Source organism: Arvicola amphibius, chromosome 6, assembly GCF_903992535.2.
Source record: "Arvicola amphibius chromosome 6, mArvAmp1.2, whole genome shotgun sequence".
In the NCBI taxonomy this organism is placed as follows: Eukaryota; Metazoa; Chordata; class Mammalia; order Rodentia; family Cricetidae; genus Arvicola; species Arvicola amphibius.
In genome coordinates this window covers 145,608,356-145,634,623 of record NC_052052.2, presented here as the reverse complement: position 1 = coordinate 145,634,623, position 26,268 = coordinate 145,608,356, and the positions used below count along the sequence as shown (strand labels likewise).

The following is a 26,268-nucleotide window of genomic DNA, read 5'->3' as shown; positions in this document are numbered from 1 at the left end:
ATGGAAAACTTTCCTGAAGGAGAAGCAAGTCCATGATGGGGCAAGAAGAAGGGGGTCAGGAGAAGGGAGCCTGGACCCTGAGTCCTGCGTGCTGTCATGAGCAGACCTTAGTGGAAACCAAGGCTTACCGCCAGGGTGTCCTGAGAAGCCGCACCGGGTCACACAGAACTGAGTAGCAGGTAGCAGCACTGGGATGGCTCCCCGAGCCCAGATGCACCCTAATGCAGGGTACGGAGGGACATGGGCAGGCAGCAAACACCCCACATAAACACAGAAAGTGTGGGAAGTCCCCGAGGAAGAAACAAGGGGGTGGAAATGTAAGCAACAGGCAGGAAATTTGGGCTCAGAAGCAAGGAGGCAGGGGAGTCTGGCTAGCCTCAAGAGCCAAAGTCCTTTAGTGTGTGCTTGTTACACTTACTTATTTAGGGTATATGCATATGTTTGAAGAAAGTAATTCATTTTTCTTTGCCCCACTGGCCTGTCAGCTTTCACAGAAGGAACCCTGTCACTGCTCTGAGGCCCACACCTCTTCAGAGGCACAACCAGGGCACACAGCTGCAAGTTGGCAGTTCTTCGAAGGCACTGAATAAATGCATACAGCAGAGGCTCAGCTTTCCACAGAGCTTGAGAAGGGTTCTGAGAATGTTCACTCCTTGGGCCCAGCCGCCTGGACCATCAGATAGAACTAAGCCCTGTCCTTGGGGCTCAAAAGGGTGCTAGGATGTGAACCCAGAATGTCCGCTGCTTGCCTGGTTCTAAAAACATGGCAAACCTTTGATATACAAGACTGCATGCAGGGTGTCACATTCATCTTGGGGGTGGAGGGGCATCCTCTCAGACCCCAGTTGAGGTGGCTGAGCAGGGCAGCCCACACTATAGGAAAGGGCTATGTAGGACTCTGCAAGATCAGCTCCAGGTGGCCACAGTAGAGTTGTCACAGGTGAAAATCACAGATGTGCTCTCTAGAAAGCTCTGTCCACCCCTCAGGTCCTGTAACTTTCTTCTCAGAGGAAATGCCTGGTGCCAAGACCTACAGATGACAGCTACCTCCTCAGAATCTCAGAGAACCAGACAAGGCTGGTAAGGTCCTACCACATCACCTGGCCACTGCAAAACATAGACACATACACACCATACATATAATACACACCAAGCAAATATACACTCCAAACATATCACATACAAACATCACACATACACATATAAATACCACACACTTCTACATAAAAACATACTACCCAAAATATGCTCATACACCAACCAAATACCTTCTACATACACCACACTCACACAAACATATCACATACTACTAACAGAATAGAACACACATGATATATACAACATATACATACACACTATATGCACAGACATCACATGCACACCATGACCAAGCGTGGGGAATCCACAGGACTGACCCTCTATGGAACAGAACAAGGTGCTGAGTTCCTGGCCTCGAGGTCATCCCTAACCATGATAAAGAGGTGGCCTGGACCTGGTGACCAGAGTTAGCAGCTGAATTTCTGTGTCAGATAAGCAGGGGAGCATGGGAACTGGGTGACCCAGTGACATGCAGCACCTGAACTGAAATCAGCTTCTAGTATGCAACCAATCTCCAAACCTGGCCCATTGGAGAGCAAGTACCTGACACTAAAGGCCAGGCATGGCAGAGACTGGGGACAGGGCATTCAAGACGACAGTGGGCAAGCAATGGCTGCTGTGGACATGAGAATTCAAGTGAGACTAGCTATTAAATCTGAACTACTATAGCATCTCCTGCACTGTGGACAGGCACAGACAGACATTAGTACAAGGCTGTAACTGAGTCTGCCCTGATGGAGTACAGAAACCAGATTTACACTAGGATGCTGGCTATTTTGCTTCATAAGCTCCACTTCAAAAGACCCAGATCCAGTATTCTTTAAGCACTTTAAGTACTAGGCTTCTGTGGCTACATGAGCCTGCAGCTGAACACCAGACACACACACACACACACACACACCTGTAAAGGACACATGCAGAGTGGGAGGCAGCCAGCCGCATTCAACCTGTTCACAAAGGATGTGCCTCTGGGTTGGAGATATGGCCCAGTAGGTGAAGTGCCTGTCATGTAAGCATGACAGCCTGAGTTTGGATCTCCAGTACAAACATAAAAGCCAGCCATGGAAGTGATGCATCTGTGACTTCAGTATTGGGAAGCAAAGAAAGAGAGAGATCCTAGGTTCGCTGGTCAGTCAGGCTAGCACAATGGCATGTTCCAGATCAGCAAGAGACACAGTCTCAAACACTAAGATGACAAGTGGTGAGATACCTCCTCTCTCTCTCTCTCTCTCTCTCTCTCTCACACACACACACACACACAGAGAGAGAGAGAGAGAGAGAGAGAGAGAGAGAGAGAGAGAGAGAGAGAGAGAACAGGCACCTCCTGCATGGCACTGTATGCCTGACACACTCAGAAAGGCCCAAAAGCATATTTGGGTGTTATGTTAACTTAATGCATGTGGACAGAAAATATTCCCTTTGGCTCAAAATCCTCAATTTCACAAAGCTCAAAAAAATTCAGAAGTTCTCACTGGGTGGCAGTGGCACACACTTTTAATCCCAATACTCAGGAGGCAGAGGCAGGAGGATCTCTGAGTTCAAGGCTAGCCTGGTCTACAGAGTGAATTCCAGAGCTACACAGAGAAACCCTATCTCAAAAAAACAAAACAAACAAATCAGAAGTTCTATATGGCAATTCCTGGAGGAGAATGATCCTACTGACATGGCTCCTCATATTTCAGCCTTGGGCCACTTTGCTTCCACTTCCAGGTAGAGCAGCTGCCCAAAACATTTTGGCATGTGCGAGCAATGACTTAGCCTCATTAAGCATTCAAATACCTGTTCATAATTGTTTAGTGCCACCGAGACCTGAATACCTAGAAGTTTGCACTGTTCAGTGTCTGCAAGCAGCCAAATGCCAGGGAGTAACTGGGTGGTACTTGCAAGAGCCAGTATCTGTGAGCGGTCATTGACATCTGTCAGTATTCAGAAACTTGCTTGCCAGCGACTTACAGACTTAGTGTCTGTAAGTACCCTAGCATCTCTAAGGAATCATGTCATCTTGACCAAGAGTGGATTCCCTACTGGAAGTCATCCTAGCACCTAAGGTCCTACAGGAGCTTAAGCTTACCTTCAGAGCCACACAGGAGCCATCACTGGGTAAAGAAGGGGTACTTAGCATGTCCAGAACTGACCCATACACTACCCTCAGCTTGTGATAAAGCTGAACACTGGGGTCCCCTGGTACACACTGGGGTCAAGGAATGCAGCTGGTGGCAGGATGGTCTCTGCTCTTAGGGAGGATCTATTGGACCCAGGAGTATGAGAAAGGAGCCCCACTTACCCCACCCCCGGCACCACCAAGGCTGGGCAGAGCCTTTAGCTCTCAGGCCCTCCAGGGGCTGAAGACAAGGCAGGCAGTAGGCTAAAGTACTGTGGGGGTGAGGTCACAGTGGAAAAGGGGCAGGGTGTACCAAAAGAGTGGGGCTATCCCCCCTCAGTCTTCAGTATCAAGAGGCCTGTGGCCAACAGCTGTGAGACAAGGAGACTCACCCCCACACCAGTGTCTAAAAACTTCTCTAGAAGGAGCCAGACAGTGCACACCCACAGCTGATTTCCTTGCCTACTTTGCTTCTCTTTTTCTTTTTGTGTGTTTGTTTTGTTTTTAGTTTTATGAGACAGAGTCTCGCTGTGTAGTCCAGGGTGACCACAAATTTGTCAATCTTCCTGTCTCTGCCTCTTGAGCAGGTGTACACTACCACACCCAGCTTACTTCATTTCTAACTATAAAAGTGTTAGGTCTCATACTCAGGACAAATAGCTAACTGAGGTGCCCATTAACACACCAAAGCAGACACTGGCAGTTTCAGCCTCTCCCAGCATCCCCATGACCAGTTACAGAGACATCCTGGCAGGCATACGCCATCCCCAACCCTAAACTCACCAGCCCAGGGACAGGCCCTCCTTCCTCCAGCTTCTCTGATTCCTACATAACCCAGCCATTTTGGCTATGCCAGTCTCTTTGTCTCTTGGCCTCTGGGTCTCTGGGTTCCCAGGTATTCTCTCTTCTCTTCCTCTCTCGCTCCCCCACCCTCTACTCAAGGCCTGGTTCAATCTGGACCCTTCCAGATGCCTCTGGCTGTGGTCTCCCCCATATCTACAACAAACCTTCTCCTCATCATGTCCTGAATTCGTTTTTTTTTTCATTGAAAAAGTAACACGACTGATCTGGAAAACCCACTGGAAAGTATAAATGTGCTTGAGAGAAAGTATCATAACCTTTTAAACCCTTCATTTTCAAAAATAAAACTTTAGTGCTAAAATATTAAATTTAAATATTTTAAAACTGGAGCTTGTTTTAACTAATTAATAGCAGCTGTCACCCTACTAATAAATACAGCAAGTCATTTAATGTTACATTGTAAACATTTCCCCCAATCATTAAAGCCGCTGTAAACACATTGTTCGCAACTGGATAATTTCCCATTGTGTGTGCACACAGCCATTTATTTAATCACCCCTCAGTTCTATCATTCCTCAGCCTAGGAGTCTTGATTTATTAGATGAATATTCACATGTCTTTGCATGTACTATAAAACCACTCTGTGGGGTTTTAGATCGTCCAGATATAGGACAGGGTCTCTTTAAGAATCTGAAGCAGGCTCCAGAGCATCTATTCCAGTGGTTTCTAAGGAAACCAATTGTATGCAGATGTAGAGCAAATATCTCTTTCCAGAAGCCTTGGGAATTAAAGCCTTCTCCCTGGATGAAACCCTCAGAGACAGCAAACAACCCTGACTGGAGAGCAAATGCAGTCCAAGGTCCTATGAGCAGAGATAAGGACTCTAGACTAAAGGAGGTGAGCTTACTCTCAGCCCTGGGCAAGGGACAGACCCTGGGGACAGCTGTGTCCTGTGGCTCTTGCAGTCAGACCTCTGACCGCCCCAGGAGATCCCTGCTGCTAGAGGGTGAGCTCTATGACTCATCTTGCTGGAATTTTCTACCACTTATTCTTTGACCCTTTTCAAAGCCATGAAAGATAAGAAACAAAGATTCGTAGAGACCTGGCTCATGAGACCCCCTCTCCAGATGGGCTTTGCCCCTGACTACAAGAGGGACAGCTTCCAGACTGGTGCAAGTGGTACTGGGGGAGGACAGTGCCTCCTGGTGGCACATTCCGTGAGAAGGTGATTGGTCAGGAGTCTAGAACTGGCAGGACTGGGGTGGGCTCTCTGGGATAACAGCCAGGAAACAGAGAGCTATGGCGCACAGGATGGGCCAGGGCTCTGCAGCTTTCTGACACCGTGAAAGATCTCACCATTTACAGTGGTATGGTAGGGACATGGCTCACTCATAGGGCCAGGAGCAGGTGGCTGACAGCAGGTGAGACACCTAGCCACATCTCTGGTAATTAACACCAAGGGACATGTGATGAGCAGACATAGACACACACACATAGCAGACAGAGAACAAAGTCTGGTTCCTGAGTCCTGGCCATCAGAGGGGTATTCAGAGACTATGGTGTACTGTGGGAGGTGTCAAGCAGTGGACAGTGTTTCCAGATGGGCTCGTGGTGACACTGAATCCCATGCGTGAACAGTCCACTCGGGCTGGTCAGTCACTGCCACCACCCATCCTGTGGTGGTCTCACCAAGTCACCATCACAAACCTCCCCAGGAGTGAGAAAAGCAAAGCCACGAAATCCCCAAAACCTGAGGCCAAGAGCAGAGCAGCTGGGACTGGAGAAATGACTTGGGGGTTAAGAGCAGAGAACCGTGGTTAGATTAGATTTCTAGCATCCACAAAGCAGCTCACAACTGTGACTCCTTTTACAGGGCATCTGACACCTTCTTCTGAACTCTTTGAATACCAGACATACATGTGCATAAACACACAGACAGGTAAACATCCACACATAGAAAATAATAAATAAATCTAAATTTAAAGAAGAAAATCAGAGGAGCTGCTCCAAGTGGGAAAGCAACCTGAGGTATCCACAGAGCCACCTCCTGTCACCCATTCCAAGGTGACAGGACTAGGGATTTCCCAGAACGAGAACACTCTGAGCTGATCCTGGTGAGGGATGAAGACAAGGTTTTGACACACAGACTTCTGGGTAAAGACCCAAATGTTCAAAAGTAGAGATGCCAGGGCCATTTGGAGGTAAGGGGGATCCAGAACAGACTGTGGAGTTCCAGTGGTTCCTGCGTCCCCATGCCCAGAACCCCAACATCACTGCATCCAAGGAACAAACCCAGGTTACCTGCAAGGTCCTCAGGGAGCAGCAGGACTGAAGGCATGAGGCACATCACAATCTGATGGCTGTAGCTTAGCAGACTGTGGCAGCCAACCAACACTGCCTGTCTTATGTCTGGGGTGTTCTCAGATGGAAAGTGACTTCTGTTGCAGTGATTTCCTTCAGAAAAGCATCTCAAGGGAAGAAACATTGGGCCACAAGAGGTGGCAAAGCCCCTGGTCCTCACAGCCACTGCCTACCTCACAGTGCCAGTTTTCCACTTGTTAAAAGTGGAGCTTGAACCAAATGTTCCCAAGACGGCTGCCCTATGACATGGCAAACCAGCACCCAACAGAGAGAGGTAAACCTGTACCCAGTGGAGAGTCACATCCAAATCAAGCTGTCTCAGAGTCCTGCTTTTACTAGATGAAACTCCACAGACCCACAGAGTTAATTCTCTTCTTCCTAGAAGGTGAGATGCAGAAGAAACTGATAAAACAGGAAATGCACCCAGGCTCACAAACTGTTGTCTGGCCACTGTCAGGACCAGATGGTCACAGGGTGGAGAGTGGGTTCATGACCCATATTTCAGCAGACCAGAGGTGTGTGTTGATGTCACCGTGATACCTGCCAAGTGACACTGGATCCCTCCCCTGACTGGCCCTGAGACTGTCAAGGTGTCACACGGGCGTGTTGACATACCTGGGGAGAAGCAGCCCCTCAAAGGCAAAGGGATCTTCAGATCCAGCCTCTGCTGCTGTCTCACCTTCCACAGTCATAGGACAGAGTCAGGGAGGTCACCATGACAGCTGGAGGGGCAGAGAGTACAAGTGCAATTACACCTCCAGGGTGGTGTCTCCGGGGTGGTGTTAGCAGAAGGGCCTGTGAAGAGGGCTGCAGAGTCAGTCAGCCCAGGCCATGGGCAGCAATGATGGATGTTGGCTTCTATTCTAACAGTTAAGAATGTGAACATTCAGGGAAACTGAGTGCCATGTATACACCCTTCTGCAAACCAACCTTAAACGTGAACGGAAGGGCTGGGCTGCAGCTCAGCTGGTTGAGCGCTTATTTAACAAGCACAAGTCCTGGCTTCTGTCCTTAGTATCATTTAAACAGGGCTTGATGGCTCATGCCTGTAATCTCAGCTCTTGGAAGGTAGAGGCAGAAGAACCAGGAAAAACATTCCAGGTCATCCTCAGCTATATAGCAAGTTCAAGGCCAGCCTGGGCTGATTTGAGACCTAGGCTCAGAGGGAAAGGTGGAAAGTGGTAGAATTTGAAAAAACAAAAGTGAGTTTAGACCTTGGGGCAGACATGGCTCAAATAGAGAAGAAACAAACAGGTGGGAAGCAGCCAGTCCAGACACCTCACGTTGAACCTGTTGGCTCTGTTGCCAACGGAGAACATCAGGACTGTGGGTAGAATGCCACAGCTCCGGGGAAGAAGAATTTAAATGTGAATGAATGGCAGCACTAGGTAATTACAAAATAAAACTATAGCGACAGACATCAAAAGTTCAGCTGCCAAGTGTGTAGCAAAATCAGTATGACCTATGGTCATCTGACAACCTAAGGTTCTACACCCTTAGTTCTTGCCATCTTGCTACCAACACGCACTGGAGTGGACAAGCCCAGGTCTCTACTTGGCAGCACTGCAGGTGCTCAAATGAGAAAAAAAATATTTTGGGGTGGGGCCTGTCCTGTCCCTGAGTGCCACTGTGTCTGCCTCAGAGCAAGTGGTAAAGGCTGAAGACACTTTATCACAACTTGGGGTGCTCCCAGCACCTACATGATGAGACCAGAACTATAGATACTACAGTACACAGCTCAGGCCCTACTCCAAATCATCCTCTAGGCCAGAATGCCAACAGCACAAAACTGAGCATCCCTGGTCTACCATAGACCTCATTTCCCTAGATGGTATCCCCTGGGGCACAGTTTCAATGATTAGAAAGTTTCTCCACTTGAACACAAATTCTCCTGTTTAAAGCTGCTATCTCCACACCTGAACCTGTTCTCAGAGCCTTCCCGGTTCTGCAGATGAGATGGCACTGTGTGGGAGGAACTGAAAAAAGATCCAAGAGACATGGGTACAAAGCAGGAGTCCCAGCCCTGGTGTCCAGGGCCCCTGGAAGAAGCTTCATTCACTCACCACCCCAGAAGATACACAGGTTGCCAGGGATAGCCCTACACATAAATCCCATTAGGCCACTCCCAGAACTGCCTTCAGGGCCTCATTAAGCATTAGAGTTCAAGAGGTAAGAGGGGAAAGACATCAGCCAAGCTGGTTCTGTTCTCACGACACTCTGAGTTATTCTCAAATTTGCCTGTGTCTTAAGTTGAGAAGGGCTACATCTGGCCCAGGCAGTCCACATACCTTTACTTCTGTGGATGAGAATGGACATGTGATACAGATTTGTCCATGGAGTCCAGGAGATGATGTTGGTCCCCTGGACTGGGGTTATAGGGAGCTGTGAATCAGCCACATGGGTGCTGGGTAGTGATACTGGAGTAGATCACTGCCAGTGCAGTCCAAGTTCTCAACTGCTGAGCAATCTCTGCTGTCTGGGGCAGTCACAGCTCCGTACCAGAGCTGACACCAGACACATCCAGAGCTGACCACTTCTAGCCTGCAGCTCTAGAGTGTTTCAATCTGCCCTGAAGCTGTGACTCTGGGACCCATCCCAGCTATGGCTCAGATGTGGGAGAGACAAGGCTTAAATACAAGATTGCTACCCAGGCCATGAGGAGCCACCCAGGAGAGACTGCCCAGCACCTGGATTTCCTCCAATCCAGACAGCACAATTCCAAGGCCTGATCAAGATCCCCAGTAGGCAGGGAACAGATCAGGGAGGCCAGCAGGCATCAGTCATAGAAGAGCGCTGGGAGACAAAGGGTCAGCTATACACAGACTGGGGTTAGTGGGTCACATGGTAACACTGTACCATGAGAACCTCAATGCCAAAGGCAGCTACTGTCTTCACTCTCCAAATAATAAAGTGGGCTCAAAGCCAGAACAGAACCTGGCAGATTTTCCAAGGGGCAAGCAGGATGGCTGGAGGAGACACCTTCGTAGATGATCTTTCTACTACAGAGGAGCTCAGGGTGAGCTCCTCTGCCATTCATCCTTCACCCTGGGAGTTCTTCATCTCTCACCCCAGGAAAAGCAGCTATCTAGATGGACAGACTCCAAGCATGGCCAATTCAGGATGTCTGTACCCAGCTGAGATTCAGGGACCACCATGCATAAATGTGTAGTCACCAGGCATTGCCAAGGGTGGCAGACAGGTCTCACAGACTACTCTCCAGTCCTGGCTTTTGCCAGCACAATTAGTGGGGCCATGATTCAGGGGACCTGGTTGGCTGGTTTCTTCTGAACAGCCTCATACCCAAAGGCCACTGGGAGTTGCCGCAAGATCAGGGTGGCATCAGAGGTGCCCAGAACCATATGCAAAGCATGGGCAGGAAAAGCTGCTCCCAGGGGGCAGTTACAGGCACCTGTCACAGGCAGCTGGGCGGAGGGTGGCAGAATTCTGTCTCCTTTTAGGCAGAGACACCACCGGTGCTCAGGGTGACAAGCCCTCACACTTAAGGGGAAGGGTCTCGGTGGGGACTCTTGTGCTACGTGACCTGCAGTTTATGAGAACAGAGTCATCTCCACTCACCAAGCTTACCACATCCCTTCCTCAGCGTTCATCTACAAGACTGACTGTCTTAAAACACAAATTCTGGATAGTTTCTGGATCTCAGGGGTCTCAGAGTTCCAGTTCACAGTCTTTCCCATAGGGAAAGGGGCGTAATGGGAGAGGTGACATCACAGAGTCACAGAGACCTTCAGCCTGAATGTTTGTCTGCTCCCAAGGTCACCACCACACTTCTGGAGTATTGGGCCAGGGTCTCTGCTACAGCCTGGCAGCCCAGGTAGGGCACACCAGTCCTCTTTCAAACACTGACACCTGCCCAAATGTTGGCCTGTGCCCAGCCCTGTGTTATGTATAAGAATAAGTGGTGCACATTGAATCCCACACACTAATAGTGGGAGACTTCAACACTCCACTCTCACCACTGGACAGGTCTGTCAGACAAAACATTAACAGAGAAATAAGGGAACTAACAAATGTTATGACTTAAATGGACTTAACAGACATCTATAGAATATTCCATCCAAACATAAAGAATATACCTTCTTCTCAGAACCTCATGAAATGTTCTCAAAAATTGACTGCATACTAGGTAACAAAGCAAACCTCAACAGGTACAAAAAAAATTGGAGTAACCCCATGTATCTTATCAGATCGCCATGGTTTAAAATTAGAATTCAACTGCAACACTAATTCCAGAAAGCCCACAGACACATGGAAATTAAACAATGCGCACCTGAAGCATCAATGGGTCAAGAAGAAATAAAGGGAGAAATTAAAGACCCAAATTTATGGGACACAATGAAAGCAGTGCTAAGAGGAAAGTTCATAGCACTAAATGCCTACATAAAGAAAAATCCCACACTAGTGAATTAACAGAACATTTGAAAACTTTAGAACAAAAATAAACAAACTTAGCCAAGAAAACAAGAAGGCAGAAAATAATCAAATTGAGAGCTAAAATCAACAAAACAGAAACAAAGAAACAATACAAAAAATCAATGAGACAAAGAGTTGGTTCTTCAAGAAAATCAACAAAATAGACAAATTTTTATCCAAACTAACCAAAAGGCAGAGAGAGAATATCCAAATTAACACAATCAGAAATGAAAAGGGGACATAACAACAGACAGGAGGAAACACTGAGAATCATCAAGTAATATTTTGAAAACCTGTACTCTACAAAATTGGAAAACTTAAAGGAAATGGACAACTTTCTGGATAAATATCACTTACTAAAATTAAATCAAGACCAGATAAGCAAATTAAATAGACCTATAACTGCTAAAGAAATAGAAATAGTCATCAAAAGTCTCCCAATCAAAAAAAGCCCAGGACCAGATGGTTTCAGCTCAGAATTCTACAAGATTTCCAAAGAAGAACTAATACCAATACTCCCCAAATTGTTCCACACAATGGAAACAGAAGGAACATTGTCAAACTCTTTTTATGAGGCTAAAATTACCCTGATACCCAAACTACATAAAGACGTTACTAAGAAAGAGAATTACAGACCAACCTCACTCATGAACATTGATGCAAAATACTCAATAAAATACTGGCAAATCGAATCCAAGAACACATCAGAAACATCATCCACCATGACTAAGTCAACTTCATCCCAGAGATGCAGGGATAGTTCAACATACAAAAATCTGTCAACATAATCCACCATATAAACAAGCTGAAAAATAAAAACCACATGATCATCTCATTAGATGCTAAAAAAGCTTTCGATAAAATACAACATCCCTTCATGGAAAAGGTCTTGGAGAGAGCAGGTATACAAGGAACATACCTAAATATAATAAAGGCAATATACAGCAAGCCAACAGTCAACATCAAACTAAATGGAGAGAAACTCACAGTGATACCACTGAAATCAGAAACAAGACAAGGTTGTCCACTCTCTCCATATCTATTCAATATAGTTCTTGAGGCCCTAGCTAGAACAATAAGACAACAAAAGGAGATCAAGGGCTTACAAATCAGAAAAGAAGACATCAAACTCTCACTATTTGCTGATGATATATATGATAGTTTACATAAGTGACCCCAAAAATTCTACCAAGGAACTTCTACATCTCATAAACACGTTCAGTAATGTAGCAGGATACAAGATTAACTCAAAAAAAATCAGTAGCCCTCCTTTACACAGATGATAAATGGGCTGAGAAAAAAAATCAGAGAAATATCATCCTTCCCAATAGCCACAAATAGCATAAAATATCTCGGAGTAACTCTAGCCAAACAAGTGGATGACTTGTATGACAAAAACTTTAAATCTTTGAAGAAAGAGATTGAAGAAGACACCAAAAAGTGGAAAGATCTCCTGTGCTCTTGGGTGGGTAGAATTAACCTAGTAAAAATGGCAATTTTACCAAAAGCAATCTACAGATTAAATGCAATACCCATCAAAATCCCAGTAAAATTTTTTGCAGACCTTGAAAGAACGGTACTCAACTTCATATGGAAAAGCAAAACAACCAAGGTAAACCAAAACAGTCCTGTACAATAAAGGAACTTCTGGAGGCAACTCAATCCCTGACTTCAAACTCTACTACAGAGCTACAGTTCTGAAAACAGCCTGGTACTGGCATAAAAACAGACAGGAAGACCAATGGAACTGAATCAAAGACCCAGATATAAATCCACACACCTACTAACACCTGATTCTTGACAAAGAAGCAAAAAAAAGTATCAAATGGAAAAAAGAAAGCATATTTAACAAATGGTGCTGACATAACTGGATATTAGCATGTAGAAGAATGAAAATAGATCCATATCTATCACCAAGCACAAAACTCAAGTCCAAATGGATCAGAGACCTCAACATAGAGCCAGCCACACTGAATCTCATAGAAGAGAAAGTTGGAAGTACATTTGAATGCATTGGCACAGACATTCCTAAATATAACCTAAATTCCTAAATATAACCCCAGTAGCACAGACACTGAGAGCAACAATTAATAAATGGGACCTCCTGAAACTGAAAAGCTTCTGTAAAGCAAAGGACACGGTCAACAAGACAAAACATCAGTCTACAGAATGGGAAAAGATCTTTACCACCCCACATCAGAGGTCTGATCTCCAAAATATATAAAGAACTCAAGAAATTGGTCATCAAAAGAACAAATAATTCAATAAAAAAATTGAGTACAGATCTAAATAGAGAACTCTCAACAGAGGAATCTAAAATGGCTGAAAGACATTTAAGGAAATGCTCAACATCATCAGGCATCAGAGAAATGTAAATCAAAACAACTCTGAGATTCCATCTTACACCTGTAAGAATGGCCAAGATCAAAAACACTGATGACCACTTATGCTGGAAAGGATGTGGGGTAAAGGGAGCACTCCTGCATTGCTGGTGGGAGTACAAGCTGGTACAGCCCCTTTGGGTATCATTGTGGTGATTTCTCAGAAAATTAGGAAACAACCTTCCTTAGACCCAGCAATACCACTTTTGGGTATATACCCAAAGGATGCTCAATCATACCACAAAGACATGTGCTCAACTATATGTTCACAGCAGCATTGTTTGTCATAGCCAGAACCTGGAAATAACCTAAATGCCCCTTGACTGAAGAATGGATAAGAAAAATGTGGTACATTTACACAATGGAGTTCTACACAGCAGAGAAAAAATAATGACATCTTGAAATTTGCAGGCAAATGGATGGAGCTAGAAAACATCATATTGAGTGAGGTAACCCAGACACATAAAGACAATTATCACATGTACTCACTCATAAGTGGTTTTTAGACTTAAAGCAAAAATAAAAATAAAAAAATCCTACAAATCATAATCTCAGAGAACCCAGATAACAATGAGGACCCTAAGAGAGACATACATGGATTTAATCTACATGGGAAGTAGAAAAAGACAAGATCTCCTAAGTAAATTGGGAGCGTGGGGACCCTGGGAAAGGGTTAAAGGGAGGGAAGGGGAGAGGAAAGGAGGTGATCAGAGAAAAATGTATAGCTCAATAAAATCAATTAAAAAAATAACCAAGTGGAGGTAGTAAAAAGAATAAGTGGTGGCCTTATATTCTCTCTGGGGGCTACCCATCCTGCACTCCACATGGGCCACTCATGGGACCAGCTCCACATGCTCACAGCCAGAGAACATGCCCCAGGCTCCTAAGGACACAGCCCCACCCAGCACACAAGCCAGCCACTGTCTTCCTTCAGGCTGCTCTTGTGAGGCAGGGAGGCCTGTACCTCAGACAGACAGACAGACAGACAGACAGACAGACAGAAAGACAGACAGCAGTTTTTCCTTGTCCTGCCTCGGCCACCACAGTAGCACCTGCACTTTGTCTCACTAGCTCTCCGTCCCCGGGTCGGGGACCTGGGCACTATGCAGCTGGCCTGGTACCTCCTGCTCTGTTCCTCGCAGGGTCATGGAGGAACATCAGAAGAGATGAGAAAGAATAGAGACTCACTCTAGCCCAGGGCTTGGAATGGCTTCACTTTCCTAGACTCCCTGTAAGGTCTTTGGGTTCCTGAACTGCTCCCTACATCCAAGCACCCCCAATCATGTCTAGACCTGCCCCTGTAGAAACTCTACAGCTGATCTGGCCTATACACACAGTGGGTCTGCCTAGTTCTGACTCCAGACATTTCCCACTAAAACATTCCTAGTGTGCTCTTCTTTGCCTGATAGGATCCTGCAGTCAACCTGGGGTTTCCTGTCACTGTGGCAGGAAGGGAACTATTGCAGAGACCTGGGACAGATACTCCAGCTGTATATGGTATTCTGCTGTATTGAACTGGGCAATCTTAATCCGCTAAACTTTAGTTAGCTGGTCCACCTGGCGAGAGTAACCCACCAAGCTCTCAGGGCAGCCTGCATACTAATAAGATCACATGCTGCCTGCATGGGGCATCTGTCACAGCTCAAAAACACCACCAGCCTAAGTCTTGGGAGTCCTCAACACAGCTTCAACCATAAAGGCAACCCCACAGGATGATGGTGATAGGGGAAGGAGAAGAAGACTTGCACAGGAGGACCGTATGCATGATACAAAAGGAGTCCCACACATATAAAAATGCCTGGACTCTACATCTGGCACAGAGGCCCAGCAAAGCTTATGGTTAAAAAGGAAGATGGTAACCCTGTTTCAAAGATATGAGGGCATGCATTGTGCACCCAGCATTTGGGTGTGCCATGCCAGCATGGGCATAAAACCCAAAAGGGGTTGGGGCACATGTGTGATTCCAAAAACCCAGTTAGATGTTACAAGGGAACTATGAAAACAAGTAAAACGGCCAGAAATGGTGCTGGGTATATCTCAGTGGGAGAGTATTTATCTAGTATACACAAGCCCCTAGATGCAATGTCCAACACTAAAGATAAACAAAAACAAAAAGTCAGGCACCATCAGTGAATGATTGTGGGATATTTGTATACTATATAAAAACATTGTTGTGATTGGTGCAATAAAAAGCTAAATGTCCAATAGCTAGGCAGGAAGTATAGGTGGAACTTCCAGGCAGAGAAAGAGAACTCTGGAAAGAAGGGGCAGAGTTGCCAGATTGGTAGGGAGGAAACAGAAGGTGCAAGATGGAAGAGAGGTAACTCCATGGGATTGAACATAGATTAATATAAATGGTTTAATTTAAGTTATAAGAGCTAGTTAGGAATACGCCTAAATTATAGGTCAAGTTTTCATAATTAATAAGAAATCTCTATGTCATTATTTGGGAGCTGGCTGGCGGGACAGAAAAAGACTTGTAAGAGTGAATGACTTACAGAAGCACTGCTCTCAGAATATCTAGGAACAAGCCAAGGAAGTCAGAGACTTGGATACCACAAAGCACTGGTGGAAATGGCCAAAGAAGATAGAGAGAGATGTTGTGCTCGCGGTCAGAAGCCTTAAGCCTGTCAAAAGAACAATGCACAAACCTATAAACATCGCCATCCATGTCAAAGCCCAGCTGCCTTTCTTTTCTTTATTTTTATTTCTGCAGAAACACAGCACTCAAATTTACATGGAATTGCAAGGGGCTAAACATGGGTTCCAAACAACAGAATAACCCTGTGGGTGGAGAGGAGTAAAACACAGTGCTCACACTTCTGATTCCAAACACATTACAAACCCACAGTGCTCAGAACCACGAGGCACGGGCCTAAGGATAGACAGAAATAGTTAGGGGATAGAATTGAGAGATCAGAATTAAACCCCATTTATACACATGGTTTTCAACAATGGAGAACAATAGAGCAAAAGTTATTTTCAAGAAACACTATGGGAAGCTGAGTGATGACGCACACCTATAATCCCAGCACTTCAGAAGATGAGTCAGAAGGACCATGAGTTTGAGAGAGACTGGGCTACACAGCAAAACTGTCTCAAAAAAACCAAGGATCTGGGGCTAGGAGATGGTGCGTTCATTAAAGTGCTTGCCACAAGGACCTAAGTTCTGATCCCCAGGGACCATGTTAAAACAACAAACAAACAAACAGACCCCATGATGTGGTATTTCACCCTGTACTTGGTAAAAAGGGAACGGGAGCATCCTTGGGGCTTGCTAGCCAGACAGTCTTGCTAAATGAGGGAGTTCCGGGCCATGAGAAAAGGAGGGAGGGAGGGAGGGAGGGAGGGAGGGAGGGAGGGAGGGAGGGAGGGAGGGAAAGAATGAATAAAAGGTAGAGAGTGACAGAAGTGACTCAACATTGACCTCTGACCTCCATATTCACATTTGCACACGTGTGTGCACACACATAAACATGTAGAAAACATGAATCTTACAAGCCTAAAGCAATGTGACCAAGTAACTATGTCACCAAACTCGAAAACCAGGAACTAAAAACTTTTCTCCCTTTAGGCAGCAACCTTAGGAACTTCACCGCAGCAGTGAAGACAGCCTGTAAATAAGGACTAACCAGAGATCTCCCTCACGCAATGGATCAAAAGCCTAAAGGTGCTGGCCGCCACAGCTGGCGATCTGAGTTCTGTCCCTAAGATCCACCCACAGTGAAGAGAACTGACTCCTGCAAACTGTACACACACACACACACACACACACACACACACACTCACACTGTGCCATGTGCCCCCTGACACAAAAATAAATGAAAATCTTAAAATACTTAGAAGCCAAGTCTGTGGTGCATGCTTTTGATTCCAGTACTCAGGAGGCAGAGACAGGAGGATCTCTGTGATTCAAAGCCAGCCTTGTCTACAGAGCAAATCCCAGGCCAGTCAAGGCCACATAGTGAGACCCTGTCCCTAAAACAAACAAAAAGTAACAACAAATAAAAGATTTTTTAAGCCGGGCGGTGGTGGCGCACACCTTTAATCCCAGCACTCGGGAGGCAGAGGCAGGCGGATCTCTGTGAGTTCGAGACCAGCCTGGTCTACAAGAGCTAGTTCCAGGACAGGCTCCAAAGTCACAGAGAAACCCTGTCTCAAAAAAAAAAAAAAAAAAAAGATTTTTTAAAACCTAAATCTAAGAGTTGAGGGCCAGGAAGATTGCTTGAAAACTGAGTTAGATTCCTGGGCTCCACATGATAGGAAAAACAGCACCAATTCTCACAAGTTTTCCTCTGACTTTCACATGTAGGTGATGGTGTGCATGTATGCATGCAAATGTGCGCACACATGTGTGTGCACACACACACGAGACATACATAGTGGTGTGAATGTGCTCATGTGCATATGCACACACAAAATATCTAATTTTTTGAAATAAAGAGTTGAGAGTATGAAACTTAAAAAAAATCACTAGAGTAAACCTTATAACAATTGATTTGATAAGAGATTTTAGGACACTAAAACCATGAAGAAGAAATATAAATAAATAAGCAAGCTGGATTTTATTAAAGCTAAAAACTTTTATAAACCAATGGATGGTATCAAAATCATGACAAGTAGCCTGGGCACTGGTGGCACATGCCCTTAATTCTAGCACTTGGGAGGCGGAAGCAGACAGATCTCCGAGTTAGGTCAAGGACAGCCAGGGCAGGGCTTCTCAGAGAAAGAGTATCTCAAAAAAACCCAAAAAGATGGAGGGAGGGAAGAACATGAAAAGTTAACTCAGAGAAATAGAAAAATAAACAAAAAGCCACTTGCAAATCATGTACCTGATAAAGGTGTAATTGTTAGAATGCTAGAATACATAAGCAGCTCTAAAGCTCAGAAATGAAGATAAACAATCCAATTTATAAAAGAGAGAAACAAAGAAAGAAGAAAGAGAGAAAAAGGAAGGAAGGAAGGAAGGAAGGAAGGAAGGAAGGAAGGAAGGAAGGAAAGGGCAGACAAGATGGCTTGCTTTAGCTGATGCCCGAGATCCAATCAATAGAAGGAGGAAACTAACTCCTGCAAGCTGTCCTCTGCTCACACACATGCTACTGTGGCAAACAAGCATGCACACAGAGCCCAGCACACATAATAAACAATAAAGTGTGCAATGGGGCTGGGGAGTGAGTGTGGCTCAGTGGTGGGACACTCGCCTACCAAGTACAAAGCTCTAGATTCCATCTCCAGCACAGGGGGACAGGGGTCTTAGGTAGATGTCTCTCAAAGCCAAAGACCAAAACACCAGGCTGCAGAGGCAAGATGGCCAACACCATCAGTTATCAGGGACAAGTCAAAGCCACCACCGAACGCTACTTGGCACCCACACCCGTGAGGATGATTATAATACAAAGACTTGGAAACAGCAATCGCTGGCGAGAATGGGGGCACGCGGCAGGCCCTGTGGCAGATGCCCTGCTGGTTACTCACAAAGTTAAATATAGGGCTGGGGGTGCAGCTCAGCGGTAACACGTGTGGTTAGTATACCCAGAAAAACTGGAAACAGGTGTTCAACCAAACGTTGGTGCACAAATATGCATGGCAACACTATTTACAACAGCCACACGAGGAGATAACCCAAACTCAACCCAACTGACAATGGAGAGCTGTGGCCTAGACACCCAGACAGTAGAATATTATTCAGCCATAAAAAGAAAGAAAGAAAGAAGGAAGGAAGGAAAGAAAGAAAGAAAGAAAGAAAGAAAGAAAGAAAGAAAGAAAGAAAACTCAGAGCTGAGCGTGGTGGCGCATGCCTTTAATCCCAGTAGTCAGGAGGCAGAGGCAGGCGGATCTCTGTGAGTTCGAGGCCAGCCTGGTCTAAAAAGCTAGTTCTAGGACAACACAGAAGACCCCTGTCTCAAAAGACAGCAACAAAAAATAATAAAATAATAACACCAACACATGAACCTCAAAAATATTAGCCTCAGAAATAGAAACAGATGTCAGATTCATAATGTTTAATGTTGTGTGATTCTGTTTACATAAAATATTCTGAATAGGTAAATCCACAGGGCCTGAAGACACCCAGTCAATAGGGGATAGGGACAGGCAGAGAAAGAGGCATGGCTGTTTGATGGACAGAGGGAGAGTCACACAGCACATATGCTCTGAATGTCGCTGAACTCTTCCTGGTGTGGTGCCAGGGTAAACTGTCTACTTAAAATGGCCAACTTCATACGAACTGCACTTCACCCTATCTTTTCAGAAAGGCAAGAGACTGACTGCTCCACTTGCCTGAAAAAAGACCTCCAGGTCTCAGGGCTTGAGATGACAGCTAAGCAAGCTGGAGTTCCAGATACGTGTTCTGTTTTTTAAACTTGGGGTTTTGATATGGGCAGGCAGGGTACGACTAGAGAAGTCCAGTGCCACCAAACCACAAAACTAAGCGTAGAAGTGGCCAGAAAAATGGGAACTAAAGATGACCAGCAGGGAAGGAAGGAAACAAAGATGAGAACCCCTGCCTGAGAGGTGGGGATACACTGAGACCCAGCAGGGACTATTCAGGTAGCTGCTTGGACAGGGACCACTCCACACCCAGCACTGCCTGTGGACCTCTGGATGGGCTCACGCCACACCATACAGCCACATCCATGAACTCACATGGTTATCAGCACCCAGTGTCTGTTCAAACCTTGAACAAGAAAAGCACAAGCAAGGCACCTCCTTCTTGCCATACCATCTTAGAGGTGAACACATCTACCTGCTGGGGGCAGGAAAACCATAAATGACAGACTTGGCTACCTCCGGGTCAGCGCTGAGAATGAAGTTGACACTGTGACCTACTAGACTAGACTTCCACTCACAGTTATACAGAGACCAGATAGACGAGGCTTCCATAGTCCCACAGGAATTCAGCATGGCCTAAATGCGGTAAGCACCTGCAGCCCTACGGTCACCATCACGGTCTCAGGACCCAGCCAGTAGACTTGCTTCACCCACAATGGAGCTTGAGGACTTGAGAAGTTGGTGGACTCTTGCAGGGTACGCCACGCAGCATTAGACGGTGGCCCAGTTCCAACAGTAATTTCTTCATTCTTTCTAAATAAGAGCCTGGCAAGTGTGAGGTACTATGAGGAAATTGTAGGAAAAAAGGTGGCCTGGGATAGAGGAGTTGGCACTGGACATCCCAGATCTTGGGCCATCTGTAGTTATGCCTGGTGCCCAAATGGCCCCAAACAAATATGGGCTGCAATCCTGTGCTTGTACCATGCTGATGCCAGCCAAATTATTTCCAGTAGGAGAAAAAAAAAGCATACATCATGGAGATTAGGACAAGGCTCACACCAAGCTACTTCCTTTCAGACATCTGCATCCCTCTCCGGAAACACCGTCAGGGTTCCTAGTCTCCTCTGGTACTGAACGGACATTCTTCCCACTTTTTCCAGAACTTTGCAAACTCACATAGGGAGAATTCCTTCTCTTAAAATGCTGGGTTAGGGGCTGGAGAGATGGCTCAGAGGTTAAGAACACATGTTGCTCTTGCAGAGAACTAGGTTTCAAATCCCAACACCTACATGGCAGTTCATAATCACCCATACTTCCAGTTCTAGGGAATATGAGTTCCTATTCTGACCTCCATAGGTATCAGACATGTACATGGTACATATACATAATACATACATGCAAAACTTTTATGCATACAAAATAAATATAGTTTATTTATTTAAAATGATGGATTTTTATTCCTAAATACATCTCTAGGCTGTCTCAGTGGAGGGCCTCTTCCCCATATGCAGTATCAGAGTCTATGATAGCTCAGGCACCTCTTGGCCATGTCTCCTTCCTGTGAGACATGAACTCTGCTGGCCAGCAGCAGAGCTGGCATGCTGAGCACTGCCACAAGTCCCCATGTCCCCAGGTACCCCAGATGAGGTTCTGCTCCAAGGACCTTAAGGCTAAGTTGACATAATGAAAGCCCACACAGGCCACCGCAGTCTAAAGGAGTTGGACATAGAAATAGAACCCCAGGAAGAGGGCAGGTAGAGCCCAGGGGGACAAACAGGCACGATGTCCCCAGGAGCCCTGCTTTTGCACTTACTTGGTGGCTCCCTATCCCTGCCTTCCATCTGTCCTAAGAACAGCCACTGGGATTCTAACAAAACAGGTAGGGTGGTACAAGCCTTTTTTAACGGCAGTGCCCAGGAGATTGAGGCAGGAGGATAAAGACTTAAAAGCTGGCCTAGGGTTAGTGAGACCCTGACTCAAAAAAAAAAAAAGTAGGAGGAAGGAAAGAAGGAGGGGGAGGGAGAGAAGAAGAGGGTAAAGAAAGACAGACAGAAAAAAAGACAAAGCAACAAAAACAACCCTTAGAGCCTGTTCTTGCCACACTTGGCCCAGATCCCCATCCCGTCCCACAGTGCACTGTCTGCCTATACCTAAGTCCGCTCTCCCTTGACCTTCCTGCCTTCCTTCCTATTTCTCTGCTCCCACAGATCTCACTTGCCACTCTGAGACAAGACACCCCCACCCCCCAGAGCGAGAAAGAAGTCCATCTGTAATTCTAAACCATACACAAGAAGAACCCAGTAACAGACAGTCAAGAGGTCCACCTGGCCACCCACAGAGGTCTCACTGCCATCTTTGAGCCCCTCCTAGAACACAGAGCAAATATTTACTGAGAAACGAGTGAAACTTTTGTCAGTAAGTCACCTGCACATCTTTTAAGCTTTCTGAAGTCGATTTTATTGGCAATGCCTCCAAGGAACCTTCTGATGGAATGAGCACCCATAAGAGGGCCAGAGGGTCAGGCTTAAAGATGTTGGATGAATTAATGCAGCCATTCCTGCCTCCCAGAGGTCAAAATTCTTCCAAGCAAGTCAGTGACAAGTGAGAGGCCGGGTCTTCCAAAGCCGGAGGCAGGCAGGAGTGCTGCTCATGAGCTCTGCTCCCATCCACCCAATGGATGAAACAGGCGCAAGGAAAGACTGAGGTTTCTGACCTAAGAGATTCTGTACAAGAGTAAGATTCCAAAGAAGGCAGGTTCCCAAGGCCTCTGTAGGGCTCCAGGTCCCTACCAAGTGGACCAGATGTGACACTTTCAGGAGCAACTGACCTCCAGCTGCTTTCTACAAAATCCTGCCTTTGAATCATTCCCTTCTACATCCAAGTCCCAACTCTCAGGCACCACAGGTATCCCAGAAAAGCAAAGGGAGTATCGGTCACTACCAAGGCAGGATTGAGTGAAGAATCTTGAAGGGGCCTAGGGAGAGGACGCCAAAAAACCTATACATGCCATGGACTTAAAGGTGAGGCTCCTTCCCCATGCTCCCCACACCCCACTGCCCTCTCCAAGAAATACAGGATAAACAATCTCTAGTGTGCCACACACCTCATCCCATTGCACCAGGCTGTCCCCAAAGAGATCGCCTGCCAGGGTGCTGTGGAGCTCCTTGCCTCTAGAAAGGCACACTCAGCATGGACTCAAGCCGGGCTTTAGAAAGTGGCCATCCCAAGCAAGTTCTAGGTCACAGAAGCAGTCAAGAACCAACACCCCTTTGCTGTAAGCATAGGTGACTTAAGAGATCCTCATTCCAATCGCCCCCAAAGCCTTGCTGGAAATGTGTAATGTGACCCCAGGTAGGACAAACTGAGGCTTTCTGGTTACTGTGGGGGTTTTTGTTTTGCTTTGTTTTGTTTTTGTTTTCAAGACAGGGTTTCTCTGTGTAGTCCTGGCTGTCCTGGAATTGGCTCTGTAGATCAGGCTGGCCTCCAACTCAGAGATCCACCTGCCTCTGCCTTCCAAGTGCTGGGATTAAAGGCATGTGAGACCATCGTCTGGCTGCTGTGTTTATTTTTATGGTTACTGTGTACGGAGTTAAAATAATGCTCCATTTTAGAGAATGATACAAAGTTTCCTTTTAAAAGAGACATTTGCCAGGGTAAGGAATCCAACTCTGTGTGGGATCTGGAAACAGGAAAAGTACTTGAAGGAGGGAAACCTGGCTGAAGAAGTTGGAATAAAGTGTGGCATATTCAGTCCCTAGCATTGAGCTAAAGTTCTCGCCTTAATTTCAAAGCTGGCATAGTCAACTAAGTCACTTAGAAGAAGTGGATTGGAGGCTATGTGTAGCAGAATCCCTTCTGTTGTTTTTGGTGTTCGGGTGCAGTTGTTACTACTGTTCAAGTTTATTTTGGAGGGGAGTTCATGTCATGGGGCAGATGTGGAGATCAGAGGACAACCTGCATCTCCCGTGTGGGTCCTCGGACTAGAACTGGGGTCAATGGCCTTGTCAGCAAGAGCTTTTCTCTGCTGAGCCATCTCACCAGCCCTTGCTGCTACTTTCCAGACAGGGTCTCACACACATGAGGCTGGCCTCAAACAGGATGTATAACACCAAGGATAGCCTTGAACTCTTGATGTTCCTGCCTCCTCCACCTTTTAGTTGCTGGGATTATAGGTATGCTCTACCTCTCCTGGGGAAACCATGTTAACAATTTCTTTGGTAAGTCTTGTTTCCTCAAGATCAAAAATGTAAAGGCATACACGCTGTTCAAATGGAAGGTAAAATGTAAACTGAGGGAATTAACAACCCAGGTGCAGCTACACAGGTCTGAAGAGAGCCATCAGGGGTCTTCCAAGACTCTCCGGAGGGAGAGACAACACATGAAGCTGAGCACACCCCTTCCACTCCCATTCTTGAATAAGAGAGACTTGAGAGGGGCTCAGGGATCTGTCCCAGGCTACTGGAGCAGGAAGAGGCCCAGGCCTTTCCCACCCTGCCTCACTTAGGCCCCAACCCTTGAACCTGCACAGAGCTAGTCAGAGGTCTAAACCCACAAACAGGCACCACTCAGGGTGCACTTGAGCATAAGAAAACACCTGCCATGACTGAGCCCTGTTACAACCCGGAGCCCTGAACAGGTGCAAATGCATCTGGGCTAATCAACTGCCTGTCTCAGATCAAACTGAAATCCTCAGAGAAGCATTAAGGTGACTAGGCCTCCAGAAACAAAACAAAAACAGATAACAAACCTCAGCTAGTATCAAGACTGCCCACTGAGCTCATCTCCCCTTTCTCTGCCTGGGCAAAAGTAAAAGACCTGGGGTGCTGCAGGCCCTGGATTAAGACAGGAAGAGGGGGTTCCACCACTCTTAGAGCTACTGAGGACCAGATTTCCAACGTTTCTGGATTGGGGGAGGCCTCCACCGTGATCTGGCCACAAACCCCTTGGAAATGGATACCAGTTAGTTACTGTTTAGAGTGGCCCTATTTGGAGCACAGTCCAGGGGTCACACAGCTCTGAGGGCTCTCCATAGCCCTAGATATTTGGTGGAGGCAGCAGAGGATACCTCAGAGTTTTTAGCGAGCCATAAAAGACCACCCTTCCTAAGGCTAGTCAGGTTACCCCACGAGAGTCGGATAAGCCTCGGTCCTAGGGCCTACAGATGTGAGCCAGCCCATCACATCCCTGTTACTTAGCTCCCCAGCTCACTAAGATTCCTAAAGATTCTGGATGTGAGGAAACAGGAGGGTCTTCTCTCTGGAAGGAAGGTCAGGGACCATCCAGAACTCACACCCTGCTACTACCTACTAAAAACTCACACCCAGGGGAACAGACAGACCTGTCCAGCTTTGGGTCAGCCCTCTTGAGGCCCAAGCACACCCCACAGACAAAGTCAGACACAAGAGAACCTGTTGGAGCAGTTTAAGCAGGATGATCACCTCTTTCTCCTCCTCTTACTTCTGAGTAGGAAGGGACTTAGGCTCTCGAAAAGTAGGCACAAGGCCAGGTCATGGCCACCGTCAAGGGCCAGGAGGGCGGGTTTAGGATCTCCGGACTTACCTCCTTCCCCCTCCCCATCTTCCTTAAAGAGCATAAGGTCATGTCAAAACTGGGGTGTCCCTGCCTGGAGCAGAGAGGAGGGAAATGGGGAACCGAACAGGCCAGGAAGGAGGTGGCCAAGCCACAACACCCCCACCCCAACACACAGACACTCACATCGGTCTGTCACTGCACTCCCGCCTAGGCCCACAGGCCGGCCCGGGCCGTAGGCGCGCAGGGTCCCCAGAGGGTTCCTGCCCGCCAGGACAAGGTCCTAGGGAGGTTTCCCGGTTCCGGCAGGGGCTGGAGGCACCGGCCACCACCTCGCTACCGTCCTCGGGTCTGCCCTAGCCCTGCCAGGTCCGGAGCCCGCCAGTCGCGCCTCTCGAGGGACCCGCGCCGGGCCGCGCGCCCGCCTCTCCCGGCCCGGCCGCCCCGAGCCCGCGCGGGGAAAGTTCCTGCAACTTCGCAGGGGGCTGGCGGCGGGGGCCCCAGGCCTGGGCCTCGTCCGGCTCCGGGCCTCCGCGGCCACTGCGGCCCCGCTGTCAGACGGCCGGGTCCCAGCCCCATAGCGGCCGGAGCCCCAACTTCCCCGCGCCCCTCGCCCGCCCCGGCCGCGGGCCTCGCTTTGTGCGCCGCGGCCGTACGCCCCCGCCCTGGGCACAAAAGGGCGCGCGGCCCGGCGGCCGAACGCGGCTGCGGTGCCCAGCGGGGCCCGGGGCGCGCGGCCCGGGCGCGGGGCTCGGTGAGCCGGGCGGGCCGCGGCGCGCTCACCTGCCGTGGAACCAGTCCTTGCAGGCGTCGCACTCGATCATGAAGCGGGTAACGTCGTAGGGCAGCCGGCAGACGCAGTACACGGGCACCGTCGCCATGTTGCCGCGCCGCCGCTCGCCCCGCCGCTGCGCTGCCCGGGTCGGGCCGGGCCGGGCCGGGGGCCGCGCGGCGAGGGCGGCGGGGGCGGCGGCGCGGGCGCCGCGGCCGGAGCGGACGGGGCCGGGGGCGCTCGGCAGGGCCCGCGCGCGCGCTCGCGGCCGGGCGCGTCCACACAATGCCGGCGCGGGCTGCTGGGGCCGCGCCGGGAGCCGCCCGCCGGGCCGCGGGGCGCAAGGCTGAGAGTGCGCGGGGGGCCCGGCCGCGCGCGGGACACAAAGCGAATGGACGCGCGGGGGCGGCGGGCGGGGAGCCGCGGCCCCACCGAAGGGACCCCCGGCCGCCGAGCGGCCGCTACGTCAGCGCCCCGGGTGGCGCCGCCTCCGCCCGCCGGCCTGGGCCCCGCTCCCGCCGCCG

At 47.9% G+C, this 26,268-nt stretch overlaps 1 protein-coding gene across 2 annotated transcripts in view; it reads right to left on the bottom strand.

The window, feature by feature from the left end:
• Positions 1-25,868, bottom strand: part of Phf2 (PHD finger protein 2) — a 74,778-nt gene extending 48,910 nt beyond the window's left edge. For both annotated transcript variants that reach the window (XM_038333628.1, XM_038333629.2), the window contains exon 1: positions 25,756-25,868. In XM_038333628.1, the coding sequence (XP_038189556.1) occupies positions 25,756-25,853 (98 nt within the window). In that variant the 5' untranslated portion in view covers positions 25,854-25,868. The remainder of the gene's footprint in view (positions 1-25,755) is intronic.
• Positions 25,869-26,268: the final 400 nt, after the last annotated feature.